General features: G+C 42.9%; 2 protein-coding genes and 1 non-coding gene across 4 annotated transcripts; all 3 read left to right on the forward strand.

The window, feature by feature from the left end:
* Positions 1 to 114: 114 nt before the first annotated feature.
* Positions 115 to 187, forward strand: trnak-cuu (transfer RNA lysine (anticodon CUU)). The gene has a single exon. It is a non-coding gene; the product is annotated as a tRNA-Lys (tRNA).
* A 1,072-nt stretch (positions 188 to 1,259) lies between these two features.
* Positions 1,260 to 3,952, forward strand: nrm (nurim). Its single transcript, XM_053861583.1, has 4 exons — positions 1,260 to 1,463; positions 1,881 to 2,074; positions 2,176 to 2,352; positions 3,012 to 3,952. The coding sequence occupies exons 1-4, from the start codon at positions 1,313 to 1,315 to the stop codon at positions 3,273 to 3,275; spliced, it is 786 nt and encodes a 261-aa protein (XP_053717558.1). The 5' UTR covers positions 1,260 to 1,312; the 3' UTR covers positions 3,276 to 3,952.
* A 442-nt stretch (positions 3,953 to 4,394) lies between these two features.
* On the forward strand, positions 4,395 to 14,539 carry ppp1r18 (protein phosphatase 1, regulatory subunit 18). Of its 2 annotated transcripts, XM_053861576.1 has the most exons (4): positions 4,395 to 4,681; positions 5,713 to 9,418; positions 13,215 to 13,413; positions 13,934 to 14,539. In XM_053861576.1, exons 2-4 carry the CDS (start codon positions 5,759 to 5,761, stop codon positions 13,951 to 13,953), a joined length of 3,879 nt encoding a protein of 1,292 aa, XP_053717551.1. In that variant the 5' UTR covers positions 4,395 to 4,681; positions 5,713 to 5,758; the 3' UTR covers positions 13,954 to 14,539. The 2 variants fall into 2 exon arrangements, with proteins under 2 accessions (XP_053717551.1, XP_053717550.1); XM_053861575.1 differs by having other exon boundaries at positions 13,215 to 14,539.
* Positions 14,540 to 14,750: the final 211 nt, after the last annotated feature.

Here is a 14,750-nt window from a genome sequence, read left to right on the forward strand (position 1 = left end):
ACATAGAGGTCCTTACTATTCACTGACCGTTAAGGATGTTGTGCATAAACTGAAATGGTTCAAATGTATTTCAGGTGAAACTTGATATGAGCCTTATCGTGCCATTTGCTCATGGCCCGGCTAGCTCAGTCGGTAGAGCATGAGACTCTTAATCTCAGGGTCGTGGGTTCGAGCCCCACGTTGGGCGCATACTTTTTTTTTCCAGATACGGCAAAACTAAATGCAAACGAAAGCTATAATGAAATATCCTAAAACTGTTATAACCTTGTTTTTTCATGATACCTTTATGCAGGTGGCGCTGAATCTGTAGACTCTCTGATTCATGTTCTGGTCACACACGATATTTCATTGGCACGACCTGTAAAACATCTTATAATGAGCGTAATGAGAGGACTTATTATATTGTATTTATTTTGCCTTGTGACAAAGATGTCAACATGGGCTTCAGGCTGCAAAAATGTGCTTTGTTCATGACTTCTTTCTACAGTTAAAACACCGTACCACGTATTGATGTTTACTGAAAATATAATTTTCTTTTCAATTCCTATCAAATCAATTTCTCCTGAAATGCAACTTAAAAATAATATGATCCACCTCACAAGAGTGAGTATACAAGAAGTCTTTATTTCCATGGTTATATGATACAACAAAAAGTGATCTAATAAACATCGGCAATAATAAAATGAAAATACATTTTAAAAAATTACTGCCAAGTGTATGTCTATTAAATGCAATTAAAAAAAAGGTGGCTTGGGGGAAAAATCTGCCTCATACGATAATAACGGTGTCATTTCAAATAAAATTATGGGAATTCAATTTTAGATTATTCATACTTCCGTCGCTATATTTACACACCTCAGTTTATTGTAACTAACATTAAGTGTGAATGGTTGCATGGTGAAGTTGAACCCATTTTGTTTATTTAATGCGCCAAAATGAAACAATATGGGGAAGAGTTCGTAGCAAAACATTAGTTACCCAGCATTTCGAATTAAAAGACATATCATTGTGCAATCAAAATCCAATCGTATCAACCTGTCCATCCCCATCATAAAAGTTCATAATCGCGAATCGAAATTTCAGGAACATATTCCCACAGTTTTTGCTTAAGAATGAAAAAAAAGCAACATCCAGAGTACAAACAGATTACAAATGAAGACGTTAATAACTCGATTTGCTGTGAGAACTGTATGTCAATTGATTCTTTATCCATTTTTGCTTGTGGCGCCGCCGTGTGTCCATACTAGGGACTACAACGCGGTCGGCCCGGAAGATGAAACCCAACTTTGAAAGCTCAACGTTCTGACTGTAAATGGCGTCGGTCGGTGCATGCGGCGGGGCTCTGAGCGCCCTGTCCTTGCTCAACTTCGCCTTTGTTTTTATATCTGGCGTTGATTTTATTGGGTTCATTTCATTCAGAGCTATCTATCACAACATAACTGGTGAGACGACTCTGTGCCGAGGTACGTGATTCGCGTAGCTGCCGGGTTCTGCGGACAGTTAGCTAACCTTTGCGGTCTTGCTGCTCACTCTGGACGCTCTTTAGGGCGTTTTGAGCGTCATCCGACCCTTCTATCTAACACTCGTCGACACTTCTGTTTGCTGCTTGTTGACAGCGGATAGCGCATGCGTGTTAAACATACGTAGGTTCGAGCTCTACGACGATTTTAGCACGTATGTGAACGGATATTTTTTTTGCTTGAATGTTTGCAAGTTCTAATCAGTTTCATATAGGAACGAGATAGTTGACAATACTCATTTTGACAATAGGAAAAAGAGTTCGCCAAGTGTTACTTTTTTATTCTTTGAATGACATTGATAATAATAATAATAATAATGGTAATAAGGAAGAGTGCCAAAATGTGTTCTTGTGTCTTCAGACTCCGTGGCCTGGTCGACAGCGCTGCAGGATGGCGTGGTCCTTAAAGCTCTCATGGTGGACCTGGGACTTCTGGTTCTGTTCATCGGCCAGCATTGCGTGCTTTCATATGCACCTATTAAAGAGGCCTGCAAGTTATTTCTGGGGGACATGTACAGAAGTGTTTCCTGCTTCAGCACAGCTCTGGTTTTGCAGGTAACCACACTCTTCATTGAAGTGATCAAATGTAATGTCCTGTGTCTGATGACCAGTACATCTGCCACTCCACCACTGATGTTTGTTACCTCTGTTGGTAGATTCTGATATATTACTGGCAGCCTTTGACTGGTGCACCGTGTTTGTGGGCGGTTCGTCAAGCGCCCTGGAGCGTCTGGTTCCCTCTGGTGTGTTTCACCGTGCACTTCATGTGTTGGGCGATGATCTGCAGCTCCCTCATCATATTTGACTTCATAGAACTGCTGGGCTTGAAACAGGTGAGGGCCACGAGTGGCAGCTAATGTCAAGGCCAGAGCTGAGCCTCGGCTCTACACTGCCTCCAGGGTCATTCGTGGGCGTGTATTAAACAAGACAAAACTGATCCAGTTCTTCCTCCTCAGTAATCTTAAGTGACTTCCCATGTTTCAAAAGGTGTTGTCAGTGTTAGCCAGATGAAACGTCCCCATAATACATGGTGCAGTGTACTTTTAACATACTTTTAAAAGTATGTTGTCGTGACTTCGAAAAAAAAAAAAAGATGCGATGCCACCATAGTGGTATGTGAGATCTGATCACTAAAGAAAATTGCACGATAGAGCCACTTCACGTCAAGGTTCTCATTCGGCCCCACCATTCAACACAAAACAAATACAAGCATCAAACGTCTGTGAATCTGGAAATGATACATTTAGATCACAAATAAGTTTCAGCTCAGAAAAAAAGTAGATCTTAAACTTTTTATCACATTCATAACTTAACTGATTATTTAATACTACTTTTTCTGCATTTAAAAGTTTTTATTGGACATTTGTCTGCCTGACTTTGCTCTATACTGTGAGCCTTTTGTGGCTCATATGCTGTATGATGTAGCATAGAATTATCTTCTCAATGTTTAAGGCTGACATGGCGTCTCATGCAGCCAATCTTCCTTTCACAGGTGTACAAGTTTCTTGGTTTTGGGGATCTTCTGCCCGTCAAGTCAGCAGGAGCAGAACGTCTCTTGTCTCATGTCGGCCTCCCAGTCTTCCTGGAGATGTGTGTGGTTCTGTGGCTGCTGCCGGCTTTATCCCTGGACAGGTTTTTGCTGGCGCTGACGCTGACAGCCTACCAGTCGCTGGCACATTCTCTGGACAAACAGGATTTAGACTTCCTCTCTGACCTGCTTAAGGGCAAGATGGAGCTGTTTGCCGAGCTCCACTGAATCACCTCAACCACTCGTGAAGTGATCTGCTGCAGACTTTCCAAGCCTTTTATTCTCAAGGACTGCTTTTTGTTTCCCTCTGCGCTGGTGCTGTCTTCAGTGTTTGTTGTTGCTTTAGATCTCATTTTGTCTGAGACAAGTAGTGTGTTTTACATTGACCTTGTATTTTTACAACCTTCAGTGGAGCTTCATGATCTTCAGTCTGATAAAAAAAAATGTTGGACACTAAATGAGTGTCTGAGGATGGGTTTTATCTAGACAATTTGTATGTGTTTGAATCTTCATCTTTGTTGGGAGCTTTTGTATAAACATTGTCATTAAACAATTTCCCCACCAAATACTCAATGGATATCTGAAGATGCTTGAACTTCATACGAAACAGTTTCTAGAATGTAACTCACAGAGTAGCAAACCTACATTATTGTGAAACCATATTTGCTGAAGTGATCTGATCACAAATATTTTCCTTGTCCTTTGCGAAAAAGTGCATGGATAAGAGTGGATTCAAGACAAAACACTTAAAACGCTGTAGTAAAGTTTGCTGGATACAAACCTCAAAGTAACAACGCAAATGTACTGCAGTGTTCTGCTTTATGAGCTGCATGTTTGGTGTTCTTAAGCGGTGTTGCAGAACAAGCACTACAGTGTAGTGTGTTGTCATTATGCTGTGACAACTTTCAGGTTAGAAAAGAAGCGGGCCTATGACATTGTTGCATGTACAGACTACACTTTCACAAAGAGGGATTTTACCTCGCACACGAGTCAGTAAAGTTTCAACCTCAGTAGTCCATTATTGGACGAGGAGCATGCATGATGGAAGTTAAATAAATATTAATGATTCGTTTTAAAAGTCCCTGTCTCTCTCTGAAATAACAGAACACTGCAATAATAATGTTGACATTCAGCTTCTGCTAACAACTGGTGAGGCTGTTCGAGTGTTATCGATCAGACTAGTAGATTTGACTATATATTTGTCTTGTTATTGCGGGAAACAGTGGACCAATCCTGGATCTCGGGTTCTCCTCACACTTCTGCTTCAATTAGCTCAGCAGGTCTGAGACTGAGACGTGGTGGGGAGGAGGTGGAGGGGAAGGCGCCCGGGCAGACGGCGATGGTCTTTAAACGCCTTTCTTAGGTCCGACAATATGGTGTGTGCCACTAACTCTCCTGACGGACGCTAATGTAATTATCGGATTACAGGGCTGGCGCTGCGAAGCTGAAAATATTTACTATTGCGACTGACGACGGTGTTGCGTTCACGGCCCGTGGCTCAGGGAAGACTCCACTCGGTCCTTGAACGGTGGGAACGAGGCTTCGTTTATCCAGATTTACCAAAGAAGGCGGTGGAGATGTGACCTTCAGCTCGTGACGGACGGAATAAGACCGCTGACAATTTGAAGATTCTGGTGAGCGACATCATTCATATCATTTGAAGTGTCAGCCAAGGGGCTATGTTTATGTTTAAAATAATTGTGGAGTCGATTCATATTCTCTTCATAGTCTTAGTTTTGCAGTCCCGCGAAACACAAGAAGCTATTCGATGTAGTTAGGACAACATTGAAGAATAATTTCTAAAGTTTCCGCTCAGTTCGACTCAAGGTTTATTAGATAGTTGAGTTCAGCTTGGTTGTAATAATAACAGACGTGCAAGACAAGACTGTAAAGAGAAAGAGAAAGTCCCAAATTAAAGTAATAATAACGTGAGTTCATTGTTAAAAGTGCCTAATCTTTCCACTCAGTGATGCTTGTATCAATTGACTCTAGTTTAGGAGAGGAGGAGGAAAGGATATGAATCTGGTGATACAAGCAGCTTGGCTTAAATTAACTCATAATTTAAAACAAAGGTAAATATAACTTATTTCGCAGTCAGGATTTATATCGAGCGAATGTTGGAGTCAAAGAAAATAAGTACATGTCTCTCTACATTATCATTTTGCATTGGCTGGATCTGAATCAGCCATATTTTCTGAGCTGATAATGATTTTGGAATAACCTCTAACTGCACCACACGCTGTTGAACAACCTTGAGGACCTGTTTGGGGGACTTGGGTGCAGAACTTTTTGTATCCTTTATACTTCACTGAAACTTATTCATAACTTTTCTAGTTCTGTTGGGAACTGACAAACAAAAACATAATTCCTTGACAGATGTAATGAGGATTGCTACGATCACTCCACTGCAACTCTGACAAAATCAAACGTACATGAAGCTAATGCGCTATATAGCTGTAGTCACAATCTCACCTGCTTCCCATCATTTTGACGGTTTCATCGTCAGTTGTTCTGTTGTTCTCCAGTGATACACAAGCATGTATCTCTATTTCTTCAGCAGGAATCAGCATCTTGGGCCTGAATCCCATGATTTTGAATTTTGTTAAGTCAACTGAGACATTTAGGATCCTGATTAAACATAACATTTTTTTTCCTTTGGTTGCAGAAACTCTGAAATTTCAAAGAAGTGGCTGTAACACATCACCTCGTCAATGATGTCTGTAACTTCTCTGCCGGAATGGAAACAACTCCTTTTGGAAAAAAAGAGGAGAGACGAGGAGGAGCGGGAGAGAAGAGAAAAGGAGGAGGAACAAAAGTTTGCCAACATGCCAGCATGGAAGCGTGGAATTATCCAAAGGAGGAAGGCCAAGCAGGAGAATTTGGGTGACAGGGAAAAAGAAAGAGACATTGCTCTTGCTCAGGTCGACGTTAGATCCCTGTCTGACGGTCTGAGTGACACCGACAGTTCACTGACTGTCAATCTAGGAAGTGATCCGTCATTCAGTCCAGACCCAGGGCTGTGGCTGGACGAAGACCTCAAGTCTTTGAGTCAGGTGTCACTGGAGACAATAGTTCCATTCCATGAAAATCCATTCATTCGCACTCAGAGTGTTTTGAGGAAGGGGAGAGACGGAGATGTGGTCCACCAGGAGCGTGCCATTGACGTGGACTATAAAGAGAAGGAGAAAGGGGTCTCCAGGTCCAGCGATGTGGACATGGGACGAGGGAGAGACATCGAGCTGAGAATAGAAAGGTTCAGAGATTTAAGTGAAGGGAGAGAAAAAGAGAGGAGCAGGGACAGGAGCCAAGGAAGAGAAAGAGAGCACAACAAGGAGGTATGGAAAGAGACAGCCAAAGAATCAAGTAGGGAGAAGGAACATCCAAAATCCAAAAGGGAAGAAGATGAAGCAGATGTGTCCTGCTCCATGTCCTCCACAGTTTCAAGCCTTCGAACCATCCGAGCTGACAATATCATCATCATTGAGCAGGACAGGAAGTTCAGCGACGAGAAAATGAGACGGTGGATCGACGTAGAAAGAGATAGACCCGAGGAAGACCACCAGGGAAAGAGGGGGATGAAGATGGATCTGAGGGAGATCTTAGCTGGTGGAGGGAGTGTGACGGAGATCCGGGCTTCTGAGGTCCTGATCATAAAGCCTTTGGCTGGAAGTGACGAGCGAACCCCTCCAGGAGGAGGAAAGGATTATGGAAGAGAGCACGGAGAAATGAAGGAGGCAAAGGGCAGAGATGCGAGGAATGACATGTGCTGGGTGAGAGAGAAGGAGATGGTGAGGGAGAAAGACCGGCCATGTGGTCAGGCAACGGTCATCAAAGAAGATAGGAAAGATAGTTCTGATGATAGCGTGTTTATTGAGAGAGGTGGTAGAGTGAGTCAGCTGCTGAGTAAATTTGGAGAGCACCCCAAACTTCCATCTCGATCCAAGAGCTCAGATAACTTCCTCAGGTCTAGGAGAAGAACAACCTCTGGTGATGAAGAGGATCACGAGTATGAGGGCAGGAAAAATGCTGTCCTTAAAGGAGCACCGAAGAGGTCCTTCAGCTTCTCAGATCGGGTCATTTCCTCCAAAGAAAATGGGTTTGATGATGGCATGTATTATCATAAGAATATCCGGGACAGGATACACTCAGAAAGGAGCGTTGCCCAGTGGGTGGACGTTGCCAGTTTGGGAAAGGCTACCACAGCCAAAATCAAACTGGGGTGTGCCCGGCTGCTCGACAAAGACAAGATTGGGAGACATGGGAAGAACGAGGAGCAGCACAAATCTGAGCCTAAATGGAGTTGCCCTATTCAAAAAAGGATGGACAGTGCTCGGTCAACCTTCACTGACAGAAGAGCAGCAGAGAAGGCAAACGACACGGAGGGAGACGAAGGCTTCACTGTGGCATCCGTTAAAAACATTGAGGGTGTGTCCTTCGCAAGGCGAGTGCCCATTAGGCAGGACGTCAAAGCTAAAGCGGCAGAACTTAAACGACAAACAGGTCACAGAAGCAATCAAAAGCCAACGTTGGGAAAAAGAGACCAACAGTCCGAGGAGAGGCTTCGGGACAAGAGGGTGCCTGATAGTCTTAAAGAGGAAGCGTGTAAAAGCATGCCAAGGGAAAGTGTACATGCAGCAGGGGATTTTTGCCGCACAGCTGACAACATCCCCAGAAGGGTTTTAGACTCATCTGACTCGTCCACTCAAACCTATCCGACCTCAGAGAGAGGCGGGGAGTGGAGCAGCAGAGACCTGACAGAACTATGTCAAACTCACGCCGTGCTGTCCCAACAGACGGAGGAGCTGATTAATAAAATTGAAAAAGTTGGTGAGGCTTACGTGTGCAGCGAAAGAGGGGAGAGAGCACATCGCAGTGCACTTGACGCAACGAAAGACAGCAAGTGTGACCTTGACAGTGAGAGCCGGATTCAAAGTGTGGCGCCAAAATCTCCAAAAGGCGTAGAGCAGAAGGACTCTCAGGACGTTCATATTCCAAGAAGTGTGTTTTATGTTGCTGATGAGATGATGGACATTAGCAAGGATGGCGGTCAAAACAACAAAGGTCACGATGTGGACGCAGCGGCAGGAGTGGACACAGGAAGGGATGGTGGGAGAAAACCAAAGTCTTTGAGCAGTATTGAGTCTCTGCGAGAAAAAATAAAGCAAAGGAAACTGAGGCAGAAGGAGACGCAGGATGGGAATGCCAGTGAAAATGAAGAGCTAACAGATGTCGAGGCAGCAGATGACAGGAGGCCAGAGGTAGCAACGCGTAGTGAAAATGCAACACATCTACAGCAAGCAGAGAAGCTTCCCGCTCCGTCGACATCTATGACGGCACCAGACGTCACACCGGAAGCTGGCGCGTTCATGACTTGCCCTCAGCTTCCTGTTTCTGTCCCACACTCACAAGAGGAAGTCACAAACACTGAAGCTGCGAACGCTGAAGCCGTCTCCGACAAGAGCCAGTCTTCGGAAGACGAAGAAGAGCTTTCTCAACAACATGTAGAAGGACAACATGAGGAAGAAGACAGAAATGAGGAAGAAATCCAAGAAGAGGTAGAAGAGGAATATATACCTGACCAGTCTGCAGAATCTCTCTCTCCTTCGCCTACTCATCCAAACTCCCTCACAGCGATGAGTCGAATCTACAACCTGGAGACTGTTGGCTCAAGGTCAGGTTTGTGTCTGAGAGACAGAAATGTGGAGAGTTCCACTGTGCAGCTGGTTCAGGTGAGGCCTCTTGCACCAGACACAAAAGAGGAGGACCGCCGAGTGTTTTCTAGTGAAGACGCTGGGGGAGTTCAGGCATTACAGCGACACATAGAACGGTTTCAGTTCAGCGATCAGGAAGAGAAACCTTCTCAGGACAGTAAAGAAATTGTTCAGGATGATGTCCAGGACAAGAGTAAAGAAACAGAAGATATGAGGACAAGAGACTTTCATCAGCATATTTGTTCCCCAACATCTCATCTGAAACAAATGATCACACCTGCCCTGCTGCGGAGCCAATCCCCTGAAGCATCTCTGAAATCCTCCGACTTGGCCCCTACTCCCGCCTCTTCCCCTTGCTCTCCATCTCCTACTCTGTCTCCCAGTGCGTCTCCATCACCCTCGCCGTCCCCAACCCTCTTCTCCATCAAGAGTGCCTCGGGTGGGCACGTGAAGAGAGGCGCCACCATGACCATCACTCCTAAAAAGCCTGGCAAAGTGCCCTCACCGATAAATACAAATGCGGCGCACCATCAAGGCCCTGTAGCTGCCTCCAAGGCTGAGCCTGTAAAGAGGTACCTAGCTGTGGAGGAGATCCAGGTCATAGGCGGATATCTGGTGGAGAAATCCTGTCTGGTCAAGAGCAAAGGAATTATGAAAAAGGTGAGTGGAATCGACATTTGTTGTGTGGGACACTGAGCTGAGTGTAAAGGAAACATCTTTCCGCCTGATCCTCCCACACTCACTGACAGAATGTGCCTTTTGACTGAGGTGTACACTCTCTGTGACAGACTTAAGCTTGTTAAAGCCTTATCAGGCACGACATCTTGACTCTTGCCCATCAAGTCCTGGGGTGATCTACTGATCTCTTCTCTACTGTGGCAGCACTTGCATCCCTTTAAATGTTCCTTCTTTGATTGTAGTTTCTCTCATCATGTGAGTGATGAATACAAGACCGAATGTTCAACTATAGATCATAAGAATAAGCCTTAAGAGGTTGTTGATGCAACTAAACCAGCTAGAAAATAATCTTCTGCTCTGTTACCCAAACACAACAACGGCCAGATATCATAAATTCTCAGTATTTCTTTTATAGTTGTGTATGTATTATTGCGTTTTAAGCCTACACCTGCTACTCTGTAGTAATGATGGCTCTATCTGCTGAGCTATGCTCATTTTTGTCGGAGTGGGAGAGGTTTTGAGTGAGTGAACAAAACAATCAAACCCACCTCAAATGACTGTGGTTATTTAGTTCTGTGTACTAGTAATTGTTTTTATCCTCAAAAACACTTGGATTCCGGATTGATCATGTTTGGATCCGTATCATACACCATGACACTGAGAAGACTCTTCAATCCTGTCCTACTTTTTTGTCGCGTCATCCCTTGCCAACAGATGTGTCTTTGTAAGATCAGAGGCCCACTAAGTCAAAGTTTCCACAGTCTGGCAAGAGAATAGTGAAGAATGAGTGGAGGCATTATGGTGACTGTAAAAGCGGTAATGCTAAATTACTAATAAAACTAAAGCTGATTAAAGGTAAAGCTCCGGCTGTTTGGTCAAACATACACTCTGTTGCACAGCCGTTTCAGTCACTTCCTCTTGAACACTTCTGCATTTTCTTATAGCAAAAGGCAGAAGTTGACACAAAGTCCAAGTCTCGCTCCCATTTAAATGCACACATAAGGTATAATGACACATAAGGAATAATGTGACAGCAATTCAACCAGGTCTAAAACTCACACTGGTGCTACACTGGCTACCCTCACCATCTTCATGCCGCAGAAGAAGGTGCATACATGCTTTAGTGAGTTCACGTGTAATATCAAACATATTTGATGCTTTTGTTGTGGATGCCTTTTGCTATCAAGTATGTCTACTCTATATAATATTGTGGAATGTCCCCACTAGGGAGCGAATAAAGGATAAAAGATATCTAATCTATAAATATTTAAAAGCGCGACCACAAATATTCTTAACGCTTACACATTGAACGACTGGAACCTTCATCCATTTCCCTTTGTTTTTTTGTGTTTTTCTGTGTTTTTTAATGCCGGCATCTCTCGCTGTGCCTGTCTCCAGGCCCTGCTGTGCTAGCTAGAGTTAATCAGGGTCACAGAGGGGAGATTAGCCTCCTGCTCCTTAACGTGATTTGCCCAACCTCTCTAGTGCACACTCTCTGACTGGTGTTGCGAAGGGCTTGCGCTTACATGGATGTTTTTTGTTTTTTTTTAAGTTCCATTCCCGTTGTCGTAGAAGGTGTTTGAGATCAGACAATAATGACCCTCGTCCCAGAGTGACGGAGTGACGTCTGACTCCAAGCACCATCACACTCACTAACCCGTGAAGAAAACCTTCTTAGAATGATCAAAATGTTGCCTGCAGAATGTGTTGTAGGCATCACAAGACTTCCAATGGCTTCAACAGCTACAATGATAGTTGAGGCCTGTCAGCTGCAGTATCAACAATGAACATTAACCTTTTTCTAGGAACTTAGGCCATGTCCTGTGTCAGCATAAATGAATTACAAAACATCTTGGAAGCTCTACCAAAACAAACCAGCTTAAAACAAGGTATGAATAACTTGCACCTCCATAAATGACATCTCCATAGTTCACAGTCAGACTGCAGAGCGTCCTGATCTTGCTGTTTCTCTGCTTCTCCCCTAAAAAAGCTGGCACAACAACTATTGAAAGCACTTTCGATTCACATCTTGTTTCCTTCTTGTATTCTCTGTAATATTTCTGTTTGAGCTTGTTCCTGTTTCTTGTTGTTGATTTTTTTTAAACATGGACATTGGAACAAACGTTTTATTTATGTCAAAGAGCTCAATGTGCCAGCTGCCCATGTGGATATTCCCGGCACTTTCTGCCACTGCTAGTGTGTTTCTGGCAGTGTAGTTCAGACCATAAGAGATCAGTTAACTCGCGATTAATGGCAAATCAATCACACATTTTGCATATGTCCTTAATGTGTCCTAAAAATGTTATCAACACAAGAGCAACCAATAATATTTACAATGTTACGCTTTTCTGTGCCCCTGAGGTTATTGTGAAGAATGTCCGTGACTGTATCGGGTATGTCGGGTTGTTGGAGTGAACACACGTTTGCATGAGGAAAACGTTATTGGCCACTCTGGTGTTGATAATCCTCCTTTAAGTTACATTTAGAACTGATGGAAAATGTGTGATTCATTCGCCATTAATCGCAATTTAACTCAGTTTTAGTGCCTTGGATCAGGTGTCGTAATTGAGATTAAAAATCTGAATCAATGGACAACATAGTCATAACCAAAACCTCCATGATGAAGGAGACTGCACAGATGTGCTGATGCATTTTAGACAGATGTTTTAGGTTTTCAATACGCAAAGAATGTTGTTCTGTGTGACTCAACTCAAATGTCAGCGTACTATTGTCAAAAGCACTGTATAAATTGTGTTTCATTTGACGCTGTCGACAACCCACTCATCTGTGAATGCAGACGAGTGCTTTTTCTAGCGTGTTATTTTCAGTGCTTCCTTTGTTAGTTGATTTTGTCTATATAAATGAAGGAATATAGAGACAACAGTTTTCCATTTTAACTTCACCAAGAGCTTGTTTTGTCTTTTTTTCTTACTCTAAAACATGTGTCAGATGCATCAGATCCCTTTCTGTCAAATAGTTAACCTTATAAACAAAGCTACTTTCCTCAGGATTTTTTTTTAACTTGGGCCAGATATCTTTTTTTTTTAATCAGTGAATAATTAGCACGATCCTACTGTGGCAAACAGCAAACACACAAGAAAAGTATGACTACAAACCAAAAAGCACATTTACAAAAACAAAATCGCAACCCCCAAAACAGAAACACATTCACAAAAACAGAATCGCAATTACAAAAACAGTGTTGTGTTGTTTTTTTGCCCTTCAGGGCCACCGTACGATCCAGTGTAATTCTATCAAACATAACATTGTACACACTCACATATGTTTCTTTTTCTGTCCTTGTGTGGATATTGTGAGGTTTCTGATTGTCATAATGCTTTTCCCAGCCTCTAACTCTAAACCTAACCATTCAAAACAAATGGCCAAACTTAACCAGGACTCTGAACCAACCTTAAAACTCATTATAATGAATTTTTCAGTTTTTCATCCTCAAATTGAGGCTTAACCTTGTGGGGACCAGACAAATGACTCCACAATGTCATACAGTCCTCACAAACATAGTGTTTTGTCAAGAATTCGCCCCCACAAAGTAGGACAAAGTAGGATTTGTTAGACTTGGCAAAACATTCACACAAGAATATGAATGCATGTAAACACACATACATACATACATGTGCATGTTTTCGGTCTCCTAAAGAGAAGTTAGTGTGAACAAGGATGGTCCCTGCAAGGCACTATTGTCCTAGTTCCTCCTACCCTGAGACTTCTTCATTATTGTCAGCCTCTCAAACGTATTTGCTGTCCTCTGTGTCCACAGGGTAAAGTCTGTTTTGATGAGGAACAACTGGAGCAGGTGTGTGAGTACCCATCGGAAACCTCCATGTTAGTCTCCAACCCTCAGGAATCAGATCGGTCACGAGCAAACGAAGCACACAAGGAGGAGGTTCATGTACCAGCAGTTGTGTCCAAGACCCAGAAGAATGTAGTCATACCTACTGGACGTGGCCTAAGAGTGGGTCAGTTTCACCCTTTCCTCAAAAAACACAACGTGTGACGACAAACATTTTGTATTGTAAACCTATGCTATAAATGTCTCTTGTGCTGAGCTGTTCCTATGATAGTACAGAACCTGTACCCCAAAACCTCACTTACAAACCTATAAGTGGTCCATCTTGCTGATAAATGTAAATCTTGCTATTCACTGGATGAGCCATAAGGGTAATGGAGCCAAGATTTTCAACAATCTATGCCTGCTCAATTGTGACGTGAGTGTGAGTCATCTCTATAACATTTGTCTCAATGGCAAAAAGAGCACACCACTGCAAATGGTGGCTACTCAACGGAACAGACCACCAGTTTAACAGAAAAAGGTCTTGTGAATTGGTAGCATGTGTCGACGGGTAATACCCTTGCCCTACAGCCACAGGTTCCTGCTGAATGGATCAAGGCAACAAATGATGGAAGAAATGAAAGACAGAGTCATTTATGAATCACAGTTAGATGTTACTTAATTCCCTCTCCATCTCTGTTTTCCAGATGAGTCTTGCCCTCGCTAGAAGCCAATCACCTCCACACATTTTCCCCTGTGACACCTGCATTTTCATAAACAAAACCATGTGGGCTCTGTTATGTATTTCTCTGTACGAAGTGCTTGAATGTGCGCTTGTGCTCCTGCTGTTTTGTTTGTTAGATTAAACAAGAGTTGTATACAGTTGTAAATGTTTATTCAGTGAAGCAGTTTTATTTGAAAGACACGTTTGAATGTATAACTGTGGTACCACATGCTGTAAGGCTCCGCTGTTGGGCGTTAAATGATCACTTGTCTATGCAATGTAGTTGTTTTGTTATGAAATGATATATCTGATTTAATCCTTTGAGCAGCACTGGATCATGATGTTCATGTGTTCATGTGACTGCTGGATTTCATACTGGAGGTGACATGAATTCATGGTGTGACTGTTGTTATTGGACAAGAAATCTGTCACACGATTAAACTGAGCCTTATTGTTTGGAACCAGTTTATGAAGAGTGAGTGGGTTCCTTGAAAGGAAGTTGTCACTTTTCAGCAAAATCTGGATATATTTTTGTGTTGAAGAAGCTGGCTTCAAGGGAAAAAAAATAAATCTTTTTGAAGAATGATTTTGATCTTGTTATGTGCTGCGTGTTTTGGCGGTATTAAAGAGAGCTGTGCTTTATGTTAATGTTCCTTTTAACAGCCAGAGAATCAAACATATTATTATGGATAGACCTGCAACCAAGAGGACGACGTAAGGTTTGATTCCTTGATCAACTTCTTTTTCACCCAGGTCAAAGTACAAACTGCACACAACCTAGAAATTCAACAAGACGAATA

This window comes from Synchiropus splendidus, chromosome 4 (assembly GCF_027744825.2).
Source record: "Synchiropus splendidus isolate RoL2022-P1 chromosome 4, RoL_Sspl_1.0, whole genome shotgun sequence".
NCBI classification, from domain to species: domain Eukaryota; kingdom Metazoa; phylum Chordata; class Actinopteri; order Syngnathiformes; family Callionymidae; genus Synchiropus; species Synchiropus splendidus.

What these genes read in the sequence shown, in the direction of transcription:
- nrm (XM_053861583.1), top strand. Translation starts at nt 1,313, where the DNA reads ATGGCGTCGGTCGGTGCATGCGGCGGGGCTCTGAGCGCCCTGTCCTTG. An exon ending in GCACAGCTCTGGTTTTGCAG is followed by an intron (nt 2,075 to 2,175) that starts GTAACCACACTC and finishes CTCTGTTGGTAG; the next exon opens with ATTCTGATATATTACTGGCA. An exon ending in AACTGCTGGGCTTGAAACAG is followed by an intron (nt 2,353 to 3,011) that starts GTGAGGGCCACG and finishes TTCCTTTCACAG; the next exon opens with GTGTACAAGTTTCTTGGTTT.
- ppp1r18 (XM_053861575.1), top strand. Translation starts at nt 5,759, where the DNA reads ATGATGTCTGTAACTTCTCTGCCGGAATGGAAACAACTCCTTTTGGAA. An exon ending in GCAAAGGAATTATGAAAAAG is followed by an intron (nt 9,419 to 13,214) that starts GTGAGTGGAATC and finishes CTGTGTCCACAG; the next exon opens with GGTAAAGTCTGTTTTGATGA.